This window comes from Muscardinus avellanarius (genome assembly GCF_963383645.1).
Source record: "Muscardinus avellanarius genome assembly, chromosome: 3".
Lineage (NCBI taxonomy): Eukaryota > Metazoa > Chordata > Mammalia > Rodentia > Gliridae > Muscardinus > Muscardinus avellanarius.
The window spans coordinates 108,370,468-108,388,466 of NC_137788.1; the positions used below are offsets into that span (position 1 = coordinate 108,370,468).

Sequence of the window (17,999 nt, forward strand, 5' to 3'; positions counted from 1 at the left end):
GGAGATGCAAATCAAAACTACACTGAGATCCCATCTAACCCCAATCAGAGAGGCAAACATAAAGAAATCAAATAACAACAAATGCTGATGAGGATGTGGGGAAAGAGGAACTCTTTTACACTGTTGGTGGGAGTGCAAAGTAGTTCAGCTGCTATGGAGATCAGTATGGAGATTCCTTAGAAAACTGGGAATGGGCCGGGCGTGGTGCGCACTTGGAAGGCAGAGACAGGAGGATGGCACAGGTTCGTAGTCAGCCTCGCTGGCTTAAGAGACCCTGTTTCCAAATAAATAAAAAAAGGTCTGGGAGTGTAGCCCAGAGGGAGAAGGGCTTCCAGGAATGCCAGTACCACCAAAAAAAAAAAAGAAAGAAAGAAAGAAAGGAAGGAAGGAAGGAAGGAAGGAAGGAAGGAAGGAAGGAAGGAAGGAAGAAAGAAAGAAAGAAAGAAAGAAAGAAAGAAAGAAAGAAGGAAAGAAAGAAAGAAAACTAGGAATGGATCCACCATATGGTCCGGCTATACCACTCCTGGGTATCTTTCCAAAGGGGTTGAAATCAGAGAACTACAGCAACATACGCATACCCATGTTCAAAGCAGCACAATTTATAATAGCCAAAATATGGAACCAACCTAGGTCTCCATCAACTGATGAATGGATTGCAAAATTATGGGAAATACACACAATGGAATTCTACTCAGCTATAAAAACGAACAAAATCATGTCATACACAAGAAGATGGAAAGACCTGGAGAACATTATGTTAAATGAGATCAGCCAAGCACAGAAAGAGAAGGGACATATGTTTTCTCTCTAATATGCCCAAACTAGGGAGTATTAAGGATACCAGAGGGACTCCAGATAATGAAGGGGAAACCTCAGCAAAGCTGAAATGGAAGGGTAGGAGACAAAGTAGGCTGAGGTTGATTAATGGAGGAGCTACATTCAAATATGTGTAAAAGTATGAATGTAGCATGGTCAACCTGGACACTCATTTTTCGGAGAAGGAAGGGGAATGGGGTGGGGGGAGAAGTCACCAAGCACAGTCTGAATGTATGCCATTTTCAATATGATCCACATAAAAATAAAAAATAAATGAAAATACAAAAACAAAAGAGTATTTGATATTTTGTAAGAATCACAGACTTTGAAAAGAGGCTTACGAGGCTTGTAAGCTGTCATTGTTAATGGGTTGGTATGAATAAAAGAGAAGTTGACTGTAATCCAGGTGTTATATTCTAACTTTTCACCCATGTTCCCAAACTGGTTCCTGCAGGGGGCTGATATAATAGCTAGTTCTAGGCCATGGAAGGGTCTTGAATTTGGCAGTAAAGACGGAGTGCTTGTGCTGAAAGTTTAGAAACTTAAGAAAGTGTCATGTCTTGCTGACATAGCAGTCACAGCTACATTGTGAGCAGGAGGCCTAAATGACCACGGCACTTAACAATGACCTTCCACACACTGACTGTGTGTGCCTTGGAAAGATGGAATCTTCATGTCTTAGTCCATTCATGCTGCTATGACAAAATACCTGAGACCAAATAATTTATAAACAATTGCAGTTTATTTCTTATACTTCTAGAGGCTGGAGTCCACATCAAGGTGTCAGTAGGTGCAGTGTCTGGGGAGGGCCCAGTCTCTGTTTCCAGGATGGCACTTCATTGCTGTGTCCTCTAGAGAGGATGAATGCTGTGTCCTCACATGGCAAAACATGTTAACACGTTTCCTTGACACCTTTAAGAAAGACATTAATTCCAGTCATGAAGGCAGAGATGCTCTTAAAGGCCCCACCCCTTAACACTGTCACCTTATGAATTAAGCTTAAACATATGGATTTTTAGAGACACATTCAGATCATGCAACTTTACGAGATCAAGAAAAGATGAGGAGAAAGAAACCTAGACCTCTATTACTCATCATGTAAAAGATCAACTCAAAATGGATCAAAGACTTAATCAAAGTCCCCAGACTATGAAATAACTAGAAGACCATGAAAATGCCTCAGGATATTAGTCCTAGTAAAGACATTTTGAATATGACCCAGCAATACAGGCAACAGCAGCAAAAACTGGCAAATGAGATAATTCAAAAGCTTCCATGCAACAGAGGAAGCAATAAGCGTGAAGAAACAATCTATGAGTGGGAAAAAAAATGTTGACAAACAATTCATCGGATAAGAAATTAATTTCCAGAATCTGTAAGGAACCCAAGTGACAGCATAGATAAATAACCCAGTTAAAGAGGAGCAAATGCCCCAAAAAGACATGATCAAAAGAGGATATGGCACTTTTTGAACATGTCTCTAAACTTTCTAATGGCAAGGAAGCATTATATGAGAAAATGTTCAACATCATGTATGATCAGGGAAATGCAAATCAAAGCCAAAGTAAGATATCATCTCACATCTCACTCATTGGAATGGGTATTATCAGAAAGACAAAAAAAAAAAAAAAACAGCAACTGCTGGCGAGGATGAGAGAAAGGGGAATTCTTCTGCACTGCTGGTGAGAATGTGACATATTAGGGCCTTTATAAAAAAGAACATGAACGGAGATAGGAGAATCTCAGATTGCAGCCAGCCTCAGCTACTTAGTGAGGCCCTTTGTAACTCAGTGAGACCCTGTTTCAAAATAAAGAATAAAAAATCGGGCTGGGGGTGTAGCTCAGACGTAGAATGCCCCTGGGTTCCATTTCCAGTACTGCAAAAATATAAATAAATAAATAAATAAATAAATAAATAAATAAATAACAACATGAAAGTTCCTTTAAAACTATAAGCATAACTATTATGTGATGCAACAGTCCCATTACTGTACATTATTATATATACATATTATATACATATATATATAAATTAAAATCAGTATATTAAAGAGACATCTGCACTTACATGTTTATTATAGCACTATTCACAATAGCCAAGAAATGGAAACAGCCTATGTGTTCATGCATAGATGAATGAATCAAGAAAATGTGGCACATATATGGAATGGAAGATTATCCGCCATAAAAGAAATGAAATTATTTCATTTGAAACAGCATGAATAGAACTGAATTATATTAAGTCAAATAAGTCAGGCATAGAAAGGCAAGTGTGACATGATTTCACTTATATGTGAAAGCTAAAAATTTGATCTCAAAGAAGTGTCGAATAGAAATGAGTTTACGAAAGCCTAGGAAAGGTGTGAAGGAGAGAGGAATGAAGAAAAGCTAGTGGGCACAAGGGGACTATTGCATAAGAGTAACTTCTAATGCACGATAGCGCCACAAGAAAACTGTGAGTGACAGATTTAACTGAGTAACAAAAAATTTTAAAAAATTAAATAAAATGACTAGTAGAAAACATTTTAATAGTATCACAGAAAGAAATTATTTGCCTGAGGTGATAGATACACCAAATATTATTACGCATTATATACATGGATTGAAATGTCACTCTGTACCCCTATAAATATATATAATTAGTACTTATCAAAACTAAAATTCTATTTTAAAAAGGAACATGGAACAAGGATTTCTTTGATGTAACACTGCTGCAAGAGACCTTGGGAATGTTTATTTTCTATTAACTCACAGAGTCAAGGCCAGAAACAAGAAAGAACAGAGAATCAGACATGTTACAAAATCATGCCGTCTGTTGCCTAATGCCGTTGCAATGCACGGACCTTCAAGAAAAGTGACAGAAAGATAATTTGAGGAAAAAATATTCAAGAACTCTGAAAGAAATTAAAGTGAACTCTCTCGGCCCCTCTCCAGTGAATGAGAAGAAATGTCTTTATTTTTATCATAATAGTTTTTCCACACAGTTGTAAGTTTTCTCAGTAGAGTATATAGAATGAAACTAATTACAGAGATTAAAGTCAAAGAAATCTTCTACTCCCCAGGGGTTCCCAATAACATGTTCTCAGACGGTGGGTAAACACATGCAGGAGAGAACTGGACTGCCCACCCATTTTCCTTATCATAGGACCATACCTAGACAGATGTTGATCTTCTCTGGCCTGTTTCCCAACCCACACATGCCTTTTATTCATCAGAAATCAGCTTTATAACTGGAAATGGAGCCAACACATGATCTGGCCATAGCCAGATCCCCAGCAGCACACACACACACACACACACACGAAACACACTAACATATTAACAATAGTTATCTGTGGGTATGAATTCCTTACTTTGCACTTTTCTCCAATTTCTAAACTATTTACAATAGAAGGGATAAAGTTAGTAAATAAAGCATGCTACAACATGGGACCTTAAAAACATTATGCTAAGTAAAAGAAGCCAGTTAAAAAAGATTAAATATTACATAAATCCATTTATGTGAATTTTCAAAACAGGCAAATTATAGAGACAGAAAGTGGGTTACTGGTTGCCTAGGGTTAGGGATGAAAGTGGAGAATGGGTAATAACTGCTAAGGGGTGTGGATATTTTTTGTTAGGTGAGAAATACCTTAAAGTTATATTGTAGTGATAGTTTTACAACTCTATAAATATGCTAAAAATGCTTGAATTTATACTTCAAAGTACGAATCATGTGGTATCTAAATTATGTCAGTGAAGATGTCTAAAAAATAAATAATATAAGCTTTAGGCAAAATCTGTTTTTAAACCTGTATTTTAAAAAAGAAAAAAAGAAAGAAAGGTTGAGGATGAATATTGGGAGAGGAGAGGAACTGACTCTCCAACCTCTACCTCCCCTAGTCTGTAAACACAACCCAGGCCTGACCAGGGTGATGGGCATAGCTGCCGGTCTCCGCCCACAGCTGCTCAGGCTGAAAGTCAGCCACTCCTAGAATTTGTTTTCCTTACTAGAAAATTGGTTTTCAAGGGCAATGGATGTCTCATTCACATTAGTGCCCTCTGGATCTTAGTACAGGTCCAGCTAAAAATCAGTCAAAAGCACCAAAAAGAGTGGTAAAGAGAAAATTTCAAAAATACAACTTCTTCAAAATTAGCTCGTTCTCCAAGGAACAGAAGCAAAGAGATAGAGGTGGCTGTGGGTGGGCACTGAAAATTGACAGCACAGAAAGTGAAACTTTGGTGAATTTTAGAGACTGGTGAGAATAACAAAGCGGGAAAAGTGTCATCTCCCAGTAGCTGGCAGCCAGCTCCTGAGTCAGGGGACAGAGACTCTCCCCTCCTGAGGCGTAAAGGTGAAAGCTTTAGCTTTAGCCATGGCGTTGCAGAAAGCTCCCTGTGCACAGGTGGCTTAGACAAGATAGGTCCTATTGTCAGAGACCAAACTGTTCTGGCGGTGGGGAAGGTCAGAAACTTCTGGGCCTCGTAGACACCCAATGCGTTGACAGGGCAAGCAATGGCCACACCAGGCAGAGGAAAGAGTCATGGCTTGGGGGAGTGTCCTGATACAAAAGCTTGAGAGATGATGCTGCAGGGAGTATGGGCTGCGACAGGTCAGGAGTGGAAGGCCCAGTGGCTCAGTATCCCTGCGCTCTGAGATGTGGAACAGTAGGAGTCGCATGTGGCTTCACAAGGCCAGGTGTGTGGGTATTGAGAGTAAGGCCAGCCCACCCATCAGGCCCGCCTCCCTCCTCCTGCACGGAATCCCTTGCTCCAATACCTAACCCCCGGAGCCATTCTGGGGGATAGGCATTGACATTTACCGTGGGCCTCCAACTGCACAGACTTAAACCCTTCGGAGCAAATAGGTCCCTGGCACAGTCAACCTCCTGCCTTAGCCTATTTGTTGAGAAACATGGGGGTACAGCCTACATACCACCCAACTACCTTGGGGGGAGCTGAGAGGAATTACAAGCTGCTGTTGGGACCCACTAATTGGCTGGGCAGATTCCAGAGTAAAACATTCAAAGGAAAGTGTTTCTGGGCACCCTTGGCTTGGAAGAATTTTTTAACTCGTGTTTTCTCTTTTTATTAGTATCATCATCATTATTAATTTTTTATTTTAAGTGTTTTCATTTGATTTATCCTCATTTTTCCTTTTTTTTTTTAATTTTCTGGCTGCTGGGAATAAACCCTAGGGCTTCACATACATTGGGCTGTGTAGAAGTAAGCTCCAGCCCCTGCTCAGTCCTGCTTGAACGTTGGTGGACACTTCTACTTAGAGGAAATAAAAAGCTCAGTAAGAGGTTAATTGAGAAATCAATGAGGAAATAATCCCATCTATAATATATGTACACACAAAAATGTCAGGAATAAACCTAATCAGTAAAATATGTTTATAATAAAAATTATCATAATGCTATATATACATATGGGAAATTATCAATACCAATAAACAACACACTTTTGAATAACACTTGAGTAAAAAAGGAAATTAGGAAATATCTTTACCTAAATGATGATTAAAAACTCAATATAGATGGGCATGGTGGTACACACTTGTAGTCCCAGCAGGGGGAAAGCTGAGACCAGAGGATCACGGTTCACAGACAGCCTCAGCTACTTAGCGAGAAGCCTTTGCAACTCAGTGAGACCCTGTTTCAAAATTAAAAAAGAAAAAGAAGAAAAAAAAAAAAAAACAGTGGGTGTAGCTCGGAGGTAGAATGCCCCTGGGTTCCATCCTTAGTACCACAAAAAAAAAAAAAAACCTCAATATATCAAAAGTTTGTATGTAGTTCACACAGTCAGCTTTAAATACTTGTAGAAGAAATTAAATGCTTAGTTGAAGAGATAAAAGGGGTAAAGTCAATTATCTAAGATTTTACCACAAGAACTTTGAAAAAGAGGAGTTAATTAAGCCCTAAATAAATAAACAAATGGAAGCAAATAATAAAAATAAAAGAAAGCAAGGTGATAGAAAAATGAACAAAGTTGAGCATGGTGACCCATGCCTATAATCCCAGCACCTGGGAGGCTGAGACAGGAGAATTGCAGCTTCCAGGCCAGCCTCAGTATATAGCAAGACTTTTGGTAACCTAGTGACACTCTGTTTCAAAATAATAAATTAAAAAACAGGTTAGGGCTATAGCTCAGAGGTAGAATGTCCCTGGGTTCAATCTCAAGAAAGAAAGAGAGTGAAAGAATGAAGAAGAAAGTAAGGAAAATAGAAAAAAAATAAACAGTACAATTTTCTATTGTCTATGCACAAAACTCAACCTCAGATTGTTTCTTTTTATGTATATCCATATATTCATACATATATATTGTTGTTCGTGTATAGAGATATTCATGCATATATATGGATAGTCATGCATATATATTCATATTTCTTTATTCAATTCTGGAGACACACACACTGTGTGTGTGTGTGTGTGTGTGTGTGTGTGTGTGTGTATCCATATATATATATATATATATATATATTATAAACACAAAAACTGATTGTGTGTGTGTGTGTGTGTGTGTGTGTGTGTGTGTGTGTGTGTGTATACCATAGAATTTGTAGAAGAAAAAATTAGGAGACTATGGGAATAAAATAAATTTTGTAGGGATAAAAATCAGAAAATAGATGCCTCTACTGGGGAAGACAGTCAATCCTGGAAACAAGCAGGAAGAAACTTTCTAGGGCAGTGAAAATATTTTGTATCTTCTTTTGGGTGGCAGTTACATGACTGTGCAAAGCTGTCTAGATTCATTGAACTAACTGAACTGGGATCTGGGCATTTTAATGCATATGAGTTACACCTAAATGTTTAAAAGGGAGGAAAGATAGACACTTGAGTAGCTTGTGGCAGTGAGATTTGGGTTCCTCTGGGGCATGGATTTCAGAAGCACCCATAGCATCTTCAGGTCAGGAATTTGCAGGAAGTAGTTTTGCAGTTGAAATGTGGAATGAGTGCAAATTTTCATGTTGAGAGCCACCATGGCACATTTCACCTGCTCTGGTGAAATGGACAGTATAAATACAGCTAGGTGATTGTCACTAGATTGTTCCCTTCTGATGATGCCCTTTGTCTAGGAAGCCAGACCTCTTAGAGAAATGGAAACTGAGGGTTTGGATATATTGAATGGGAAAGGAATCACCCTACTTATAACTTACTGATTGGAGTTACCACCGTTGCACCTTGCTATATCTTACTGGACATCAGCAACATGTCAAAGTACACTCTGAGAAGAGATAGCAGGCTGAAGTGGATTTGCCCTCCCAGTGTATTAAGTGCCCAAGTCCAAGCTGCACTCTACATATGGGGATTTCTCCTATTCTAGTTTAAGTCCACAGACTGCGAATACCCAGCTGCTTTTATGAACTGAAATGTATCTTGTTGAAACTAAACCCGAGTCTTTATCACACTCTGGCCTTGAAGCTTCCTTGTCTTTCTGTGAGAAGGAGGAGGAGTAACTTTAAGGTCATCTGGCTTGGGGGAGGAGGGATCTTGGAGGAGGGGGAAAAATGAGAATGTAGCAAGAGTTTGAATAATGGGCTGAGTCAGAGACCAGCTTATAAAGCCCCAGTTCTGCCTTGGGGAATAATGAGGCCAGATCCCAGGATCTTGCTCTGCTTTTCAACAATCTAACAGGTGAGAGCTTTCCATGTCCTTTCAGCCACTCATGGTAACATGGAGATGAGAAATTGTTGTGAACAGTGGGGTACAGTAAACATAAGGATTTCTGTGAACTTGTACCCATTGGGCTTTTCTTTAGTTCTCTCAGTCACCTGGCATCACCCCTGCTCACTTCTGTGTCCTGCTTCCTGCATTGGCCATGACTGGGTGGAGCTGCCTGGTGACCGGAGCTGGAGGGTTTCTTGGCCAGAAAATTGTTCACATGTTGGTGCAGGAGAAAGACCTGCATGAGGTCAGAGTGCTGGACAAGACCTTCAAGCCAGAAGTCAAGAGCGAATTCTCTAGTAAGTGTGCCTAAAGTGTGCGTGCACGGCTCTGTTGTGGAGCCGGAGAGAGAGTGTGTGTGTAGGTGAGAGAGTTTTTCCAGCAAATAAAGGACACTTGGAGCCATAATTGTGTTTACATTTATTAAAAAGAATTACTTATGGTACCGCATAAAAGATACTCCATACCTGTTGAGAGATAATAGGCTTCTGACTTGATCCAGAGCTAGACAAGTGGCCATGGGCCTCTGGGACTCTCTACCTCTCAGCAAGAAGTCATTCATCCGTTCTCTCCCCTGCCTACAGCTATTTAGTGGGCTGAGGGGTTTGCACTTGGTAATTGGTATGCAATTGCAAAGGACCACTGAGCTGGAGACTTCCTGGTGGGATTCTGCCTCTGTTGATTAACCTGGCTTTCTTGTTTTGTTTTGCTTCTTGAGAGGATCCCTTAGCATATTCTGTGTGGTGGATAAAAGGGAAGTAAAGGTAAACCTAATTGTGAGTTTGCATGTGAAAGAGAGACCAACAGACAGACAATACAGAGAAAGAACAGTAGGAGATACAAAAGTGGGCAGCATGGAGCTAGAATGAAGGTGGACATGCCTCACCTGGATTCCTCCTACCTCTTGATCACCCTCTCTGTTCTGCTCTACCAAGAGGCGACTGGGTTTACTGGAGCAGCCCATCACTCTTCCCCAAAATTGCTGCTATTGGCAGAAATGTATCAGTGCATTCATAATGTATCCCCCACCCACCCACCCACCCACCCACTCTATCCTCTGATCCTCATAACAGCCCTGTGGGGAGGGCAGGAAAGCAGGGGTTTCACCTCTCTGGATAGTGAGATTAAAACCCACAAGTGAGTTTAGAGAGGTCTGTGGTCATCTGATAACTGGGGCCTGGAGCTCAGCTGGAGTTCCATCCCTGAGTCACCATCCCTTGGTGCTGGGCTGACTCTTGGCACAGTGCGAGTTCCCACTCTCACATGGACCCATGTGCCGCAGAGAATTGCCTGCCCTGTGCCCAGCATGGAAACGCAGGCTATCTACCTGCAGACCCAGGCTGCCCGGGACACTTTCCTGCACACAGGGGCTCTGGACAGCACTCTGCAACCACATCTATCACGCTTCTTTTTCTGCTTCTTTCTGGCCCCTTCCAGTATCCCATTTCCTCCCCAGTCTGCTTCAGTGGGGCCTCTGATAAACAAGTATACTATACCATACTGAGTGTTAGAGAAATAGTTCAGCTGTAATTGAAAACTAATGTTTAATGGCAGGCAAGGGCAAAACTCAGTCTAGAGGAATCTTCCTAATGGTGGTGGTTCTAAGGGAGGGGTTGATGGGGACAAGGGGTCTGCAGACAGGTAAGAAAGGAGATGCTTACAGTGCTCTTCCTCTGCCAGGCACCATGTGACATATTTGCAGTGTCAGCTCATTGTCTCCTCATGGCACCCCTAGAAGAGAGATAGCATTGTTACTATCCATTATTTTTACAGATGAGGAGACAGGCACAGAGAGGTTAATTACCTTGGCCAAGGTTGCACAATTAAAATAAGGCATTTGGGGTTGAGCCCAGGAGCGGCTGCAGTGCCTTTGCTCTTAAGGACTAGTTTGTCCAGTGGTTTCTCTCTGGCCTCCCTCTGATGCCTCACACCAATAAACAGCTGCAGGTTACACCTACACAAAAACCTGCCAAGTCTTCAGTGTTTTGGACAAGGCTGGAGCTCCAGCTCAGCCCCAAGTATGTCAAGAGCCCGTTGCTGGCTCTCAGGGCCCTGACCCGTGAGGATCCTTTCTCTCTGGGCTCTGGGCTTCTCCTGCCTTGTCCCAGCACCAGCTCTGAGCCAGTTCCTTTGCAGATAGCAGCAGAGACACTCAGGAAAGAACAGGATCCAGGAACATCACCGGAGAAAGCCACACTCAAGCCAACCCACCTCTCGCCACTGCCCTGCCCTTCCCCCTTCAGGGCCCTCAGAAAGCTGCCTGCCCAGGGAAGGGCTAGAGACACACAAAACAGAGCAATAGAAAGCCAGGCTTTTTCTTCTGTGTTTCTCTCTGATCCTTGGCTTCGATGTCAATTTCAATCCAATTAACTTATCCTGACTCTTGCAGAAAACTTGATTGCAAACAGCCAGTCCTGGCTGGGTGCTGGTGCGGGGGAAGGTGAGCAAGGCTGGATGTGGGGTGGGAGTGGCCTTCACTGGGAGCGTGCACTCAGAGCTGTCTCTGTACCTCTGGCCTCACTTCCTTACCCACACAGGAGGTCATTAGGAGAGGAAGGAGTGGAGAGTGTGTGTGCAAGTGACAAAGCACGGGCAAGGGTACATTTGGCAGTGGACTGCATGCAGCACAGTGTTGGTGCTGTGGAGGATCTGACGTTACATTGTGACTGGCTGTCATTCCTGTGGATTTCTGAGGGGCCTGGAGACAATGATGGTGCATCTGTTGCCCTGGGCTTGGTGGCCATGAATGTTCCTTGGAGGGAGAAGCCTCATTTGCCCCACTGGTGTCTGCTTTTGATAACACCTGATATGATTAGAGATAGGCAGTTAAACCCACCTTTGGAGAGCATCCTAAACCCCCTGTTAATGGCTCCATTCTCACCACTAGTCACTGAAGCAGGAAAAACTGAGGCTGACATTCACTCTGCTTATCCCAGACATAGCAAGTACCAGGACGGGTCAGGGGAAGGCATGGTATTTCCATGGTGTATCTCCCTTCCTCTGCTCCCATGACTGGGTCCTGGCTCCTCTTCATCAGAACCTTGGCATGAACCATTACTGACTCTGCTTTTCCTTACATCCCCACAACTGTGAAGATGACATTCTGAGCTCAAAGTTAGCTTTGTGTGCCTCTGTTTCTCCTTTAATTCCAAATCCATGCATGACTCCTCATTCACTACAGAATTAAAATTTAATTCTTCTCTTCTGTTTAAATCTCCACAGCATGCCTGCTCTCCTTAATAAATATGACGAACTTCCCATAAGTTTTTTTTTTTTTTTTAGTAACTTTCATGTTCCAGAAGCACTCTGTGCTAGGAATCATTTTGTGAAATAGAATGGCATTAAGATGTTTGTTCTTTCCCAATAAATTCTACCCATTCTGATTTCTGTGCATTTCTTTACTTGTTCTTTCCATGGAAGGTGCCCTTTAATAACACATCCCCACTAGGATATACCTTGAAGACCTAGGTAACAGCCACCTTTATCAGAAAACTTCTAAGCTGGTCCAGAGAGTTTTGTGTTCCCACAGAGCTGCAGACAAAGACCAAGGTGACAGTTCTGGAAGGAGACATTCTGGATGTCCAGTGCCTGAGAACAGCCTGTCAGGGCATCTCAGTTGTCATCCACTCAGCCTCCGTCATTGATATATGGAACACCAATCCTAGAGAGACCATCATGAATATCAACGTAAAAGGTACAGTGGTTGGGGGTGAGATGGAGCAGCTGGGCAGATGAGGATGGTGAACAGGATGAGGTGTGTGTGTGGGGGGTCCCACCAAAGAACACCTGCTGTGCTCTGGCCCAGGTGCTTCTGCTCACCTATTTCAGCCACAAAGTTCAGGGCTCTTATATTTAGGGTTTTATATTAGAAAAACAGGGCAGAGACAGGTCAGGGACCTTGGCCAATGCCCTGCAGATAGTCAGTAGAAGAGCAGGGATTTACACTCACATCTGCAAGACACCAACTGCCTAGAAGCCTCTTCCCTTTGTTCCTCTAATCCAATCGACTCTGACTTCATGTACTTCATGTCCACCCACACACAGCCTCCCAAGGGCCAGAGGACATGCTGCGGGGGCTTCTACTATCATTTATCCAGGTCTTGCATCAGGGCTGATGAGAACATGCAGGGCCCTCCTAGCTAACTGGAAGGATTCTTCTCCAAAATACTTGCAAGGCTGGTGCTCAGAGGTTGACCAGGGCAGCATGGCCCAGCACTGCCATCTCATAGTATTACCTTAACAATCACCATTCTTCATATTCCATTACTACCTCTTTAGTTGGCCAATGAGTCTATTCTTGAGGAGCAGGTCTTAACTAGATACCCAAAATAACTCCTCCTTTGGGACTCATCACTGAATGCCAGGTGGCTCTTTCTGAACTGAGGCTTTCCTATCTACTTACATGGAGGTACATTAGTTCAAAGAAGCTTGCCATGTAGTGGCATCTCCCTGAGCCCCAGAGGCCAGCCTCTCCTGCCCTGCACCCCAAGCCCCCGACCTATCCATTGACCTCCAGATTATGTAACTCAGAGACTCCTTTTGCAAAGCAACTGAAGGTGCTTTTTGGTCTCCAGCGTCATCTCAACACCAACCCTTCCTAGTTCTTATGTAGCTACACCCTTAACCAGCCACACTGCAGGATTTTGCTATAAGTCACCAGATTTTCGCTTACAGTTCCTATTCTATAAGGAACTCTGCTTCTCCCAACAACAGAACACAAAACGATGAGTACTTTTGGAAGCATCAGTTTACTAAGACAGTGCTGAAAGTTGAGAAAGTACTCTTCAGTAATGGTTATTTCTCTCCTGCTGGCAAACTAAACTGAATTTTCTCAGCTACTATATTAAACTTTTTTTTTAAATAAATGGGGCCATTTCTTCAGAAAGACAAACTTGAGGGAAAATTTCAAAAAGGAAAAAAAGTATAAAAGTAAATAGATAACGACAAAAAAAAACATGTGACTAAATGACTCTTTGCTGAGAACACTCCTTCCTTCTTCATGGAAAGTTGCTTCACATTCACCTCCAGTACCTACAGGTCTATGCCTTTCAAAAGGGATTCTACAAAATTCTAACATCATATATATATTCCCAGCAAAGGGCGCACTTTTCTGTTCTCCATCAGGCCCAATCAGAAACGGCCAGTGGATGGCCTCAGAATTCTAAGTAAAAAGAATACTTACCACCTAGTGTTCATAATTGGGTAAACAGTCATTGGAAGAGTCAGGAGTAGCCTTTGAGTAAACACATGATCGGGAACAAAGGCTGGGTCCCCACAACTCAAACATTTTACTCAGTGGCGAGAATGGTCCTTATGACAGAATTCTTTTATTGGTCCTCAGCAAATACGAAAAATCTTGCACTATAATTTTAATTTAATAGTGAATATTGCCTATAAGCAACTGCATGAGCTTGCATGATATGAATTCTAACTGTCCTTGAGACTTTGGCCTCCTGAATTTTGGAACTTAAAAATGAAATTATATGCATCGTCAATACTAATTCTTTAATGTACAAATAAATGTATAGTTGAAACTCTATCTCCTTTAACAGAATCAAAGTCCACATACACATTTATAAATACACACATATACACAAAATCTATGTGAGAAAAAAAAAAAAAGACCTAAAAGCCTTGGTTATTGGAACCTGAGTGTCAGATTCTTTGTCTTACTGTGTTCTTTCTGTGTCTCCAGCATGGAAAATCTCAATGAGGCACAAGGAAGAAGGCATTAAGATATGTAGTAATCCCTTTATCTGGAAGAAACCAGATGAACATAATCCTGTGGGCATGGAGGTCCCTTTGGGTTATTCCAGACACTGACAGCTTGCTCCCCACTTGCAGGTACTGAGCTCCTGTTGGAGGCCTGTGAACAAGCCAGTGTGCCCATCTTCATCTACACCAGCTCAGTAGAGGTAGCTGGACCCAACTCCTACAAAGAGATCATCCAGAACGGCCATGAGGAAGAGCATCATGAAAGTATGTGGTCTGCTCCATACCCATACAGCAAAAAGCTGGCCGAGAAGGCTGTGCTGGCAGCTAACGGAAGCCCTCTTAAGAATGGCAGCACCTTGCGGACTTGTGCCTTGAGGCCCATGTACATCTATGGGGAAGGGAGTCCAGTTCTTTATGGCATTGTGAATAGGGCCCTTAGGAACAATGGGGTTCTAGAAAATACAGGTAGGTTCTCTGTAGCCAACCCAGTCTATGTTGACAACGTGGCCTGGGCTCACATTCTGGCATCCAGGACCCTGCGGGACCCCAAGAAGGCCACCAACATTGGAGGACAGTTCTACTACATTGCAGATGACACACCTCACCAAAGCTATGATAACCTTAATTCCACTCTCAGCAAAATAGGGGGTCTCCATCCTGATTCCAGTCTCACCCTCCCTCTGCCTGTGATGTACTGGCTTGCCTTCCTGCTAGAAACATTGAGTTTCCTGCTGAGTCCCATTTACAAATATCGCCCCCCCTTTACCCGCCACTTACTGATATTATCAAACAGTGTGTTTACCTTCTCCTATAGGAAAGCTCAGCGGGATCTGGGGTATGAGCCAAAGTACAGCTGGGAAGAAGCCAAGCAAAAAACTTTGGGTTGGGTAGGTTCCCTGGTGGAACAGTACAAGGCAACTATGAAGACAAAGACCACGTGATGTGAAGATGATGGGACAGACATGGGTGTATCAGGAGCAGGTTGCCAAGGTCCCCTTCTGGCTTCCTCCAGGAAGTGGCAAAGGGACACGCCCCAGTCTTATGACCTCCTTTTGACACATGGTCAAGGCAATGCTATTCTCAGGCCACCAGAAACTTTCTAATTGCTCCCTAACAAAATGTTCTGATCTAACCACAAAGCCAGAAAAAGACAGGCATCTTTGTTCCACTCACTACTGCCAGAGTCTCAGCTGCTGGTTTTGAAGTATCTGGGGCCCAGCTCATACCTTAGAGCTTTATCTGTGCATTCCATGTCCCCCCTCCAATACCAAAGCATTTCATTTCTGTAGAAAAGTCCCTTTCCTTCACAAATCACAATAAAAAAGACCAATAAATGTCTTAATGCTAATGTCTGAAGATATTTTTCTGTTAATATATACTTGTTATTGGTACATTGCAGTCATAGGTCATGATGAAGTTCAGGATGCTTAGAGGTACATGATTAATAAATAAAGACGCGGCGGGTCCCATTGGTGCGCAGATACACGCAGGACACCGATATAAGATGATATGCATGTCTTTATTCGTGGGGAGTCGGCCGCCAGCCCCCGCAGGCCCTTGGGGGATAGTGGGGGAGAGCGCACCTCTCTGTCTCTATCGGGCTTCTCTTAAATCGAGGGGCGTGGTCTCCTCTGGGAATCACAGGGCTCCGCCTCCTAGCTTCCAGCCCCGCCCCCTGCGGGGCAGCGGCTCAAACCTTTCAGTACACATGAACACAATATCAGTGGAGGCTCCCCCAGTTCTCACCCCCTCCCTCCGCTTCTCCACATTCCTGCACTGGGAACAGTGATGAGTGTTGACTTTTCCAGTCTCCCTTCCCCCTCCTGTCTCCCTCAGTTGGGTCTCCTCCTTCACTCCACTGAGGTTTCTCCTCCTTTGTCTAGAGTCCCTCCTGTGTTCCAGTTTCTCCCTAGCTTTGCATACAAGGGAGAACACCAGACCTTTCACTTTTGGTAGCTGACTAATCTCACTTAGCATATTATTTTCCAGTTTCATTCATTTTCCTGCAAATGATATGATTCTGTTCTTCTTTAGAATTCTATTCTGTGTATATCTTATAATTTTGTAATTCATTCATCTGTTGAGGGATATCTTGGCTGGTTCCATGGTTTGGCAATTATAACACTTTACAAAAAAATACAAATGGCTAATAAATGTATGAAAAAATGTTCAGCACTATTAGCAGTCAGAGAGATGTACATTAAAACTACCTTGAGACTTCACATAGCTCCAATTAGAATGGCAACCATTAAAAACCCAAACATTAATAAATGCTAATGAGGATGTGGAGAAGTAGGAACTCTGTTACACTGTTGATGGGATTGCAAATTAGTGCAACCACTGTGGAAAACAGTGGTAAGGGTCTTTAAAAGAAGGGGAAGGAACCTACCATATGACCCAGCTATACCACTCCTGGATATCTCTCTAAAAGGACTGAAACAAGACTCACATAGAAGTATACACTTTAAACTTTCCCTTTCATTTCCAGATATGGCCAACTATAGTTTAGAAAGGGAGCATGAACTGGGGAGGGGGGGACCTGAGCCTGACTCTGACCTACAAGGGTTCAGGCATGTACTGTATGGCTGTCATAGATTCTCCCATTTCAGCCTCGCTATATCATGAGGAGGCTGGGTTCCAAGTCCCAGGTCATGACTGGAGAAACTTGCTAAAAGTTAAACTCGCTGGTTCTTGGCCAGGCCAGTCTAGCAGGGAGGCCTCCTGGAAAGCTCTGCCCACAGAAGCAGCCTGTATGGAATTATCAGTGGGACACAGAGCCCTGGAGCCTAAGCTACTCCTTCCTGAGAGAGGCCTAGATTGCTGGGTTTCCTCCTTCCTGCCCAGCCCCATGCAAGGAGGGTCCCCAGAACCAGGAGAATCCTTGTGGGCCTCCTGGGTGGCCTTGAGACGAGGTTCTGGAGCATACTTGAATATCTCTGTGTTGGTCATTCTGGACAGCCATAATATTGTGTTTCAATCTTGTTTCTCAATTGCACAATAAAAACAAACCATGGCTTCTTGAGAAAGTACATGGGAAATGTCTGAATCCTTCCCCAAATTTGGGTTTACCTCCTTCTTTCTTCTTCTGCCCTTTGCCTTGTGTTTCATCATCTCTCCATTTATCCTTCTATCTCCTGAGCTTCTTTCCTCTCCTCCCTTCCCCCTCCTTCTCAATTTCCCAGAGGACAGGAGACCAATCAAGAAAAGTCTGGGGACTTCAATGACCACATAGACCAGAGAACTGATGATCCAAAGAAGCCCTGAGCAAGATCGTAGGGGCAGACTCTGGGGCTGAGAAAGCGGCCTTTCTATACCTGGGTGCAGATATCACAAGAGTTTCACTCAGCATCAGGATTTCTTCTTTATCACACCATGTTAAGTAAAATTTTTAGGAGGCCCTTGGTTTGTACCGAGCTCCTGTCCTACGCCCAGCAGCCCAGACAAAAGTAGAGTTTCTTGTTCTGAAGTGCCACATCCCATGCTGAAACTAAGGTGTTTATCTGACTTCTGAGAAATCAGGAAGGAGAGAGATAATGGTGGCTTTCTCCACCAAGACACAGATGGCCAGCATTTTAGGGAAGGGCACACTGCTTTAACATTCAAAGGGAGAGAAACTTGGAAAAAAATCAATTTGCTTTTAGTTGGCTGGTCCAACCTTTCATGTTTGAAGAACCTTTTCCCAGCTAAATGAACATATTCTGTCATATAAAATGCAGTATATAAAAATTATAGAACCACAAGGAAAAGTCAGTGAAGATCCAAAAACTTAATGTGATAACATTGCCTTTTGATACCTCAAATTTATAGATTGCTAATTAGACT

General features: G+C 42.8%; 1 protein-coding gene across 1 annotated transcript; it reads left to right on the forward strand.

Annotated features, from left to right (window-relative positions):
• Positions 1-8,616: 8,616 nt before the first annotated feature.
• LOC308260202 (3 beta-hydroxysteroid dehydrogenase/Delta 5-->4-isomerase-like) lies at positions 8,617-15,118 on the forward strand (the record flags this gene model as incomplete). Its single annotated transcript, XM_080691513.1, has 3 exons — positions 8,617-8,761; positions 11,992-12,156; positions 14,307-15,118. The coding sequence occupies 3 exons, from the start codon at positions 8,617-8,619 to the stop codon at positions 15,116-15,118; spliced, it is 1,122 nt and encodes a 373-aa protein (XP_080547639.1).
• Positions 15,119-17,999: the final 2,881 nt, after the last annotated feature.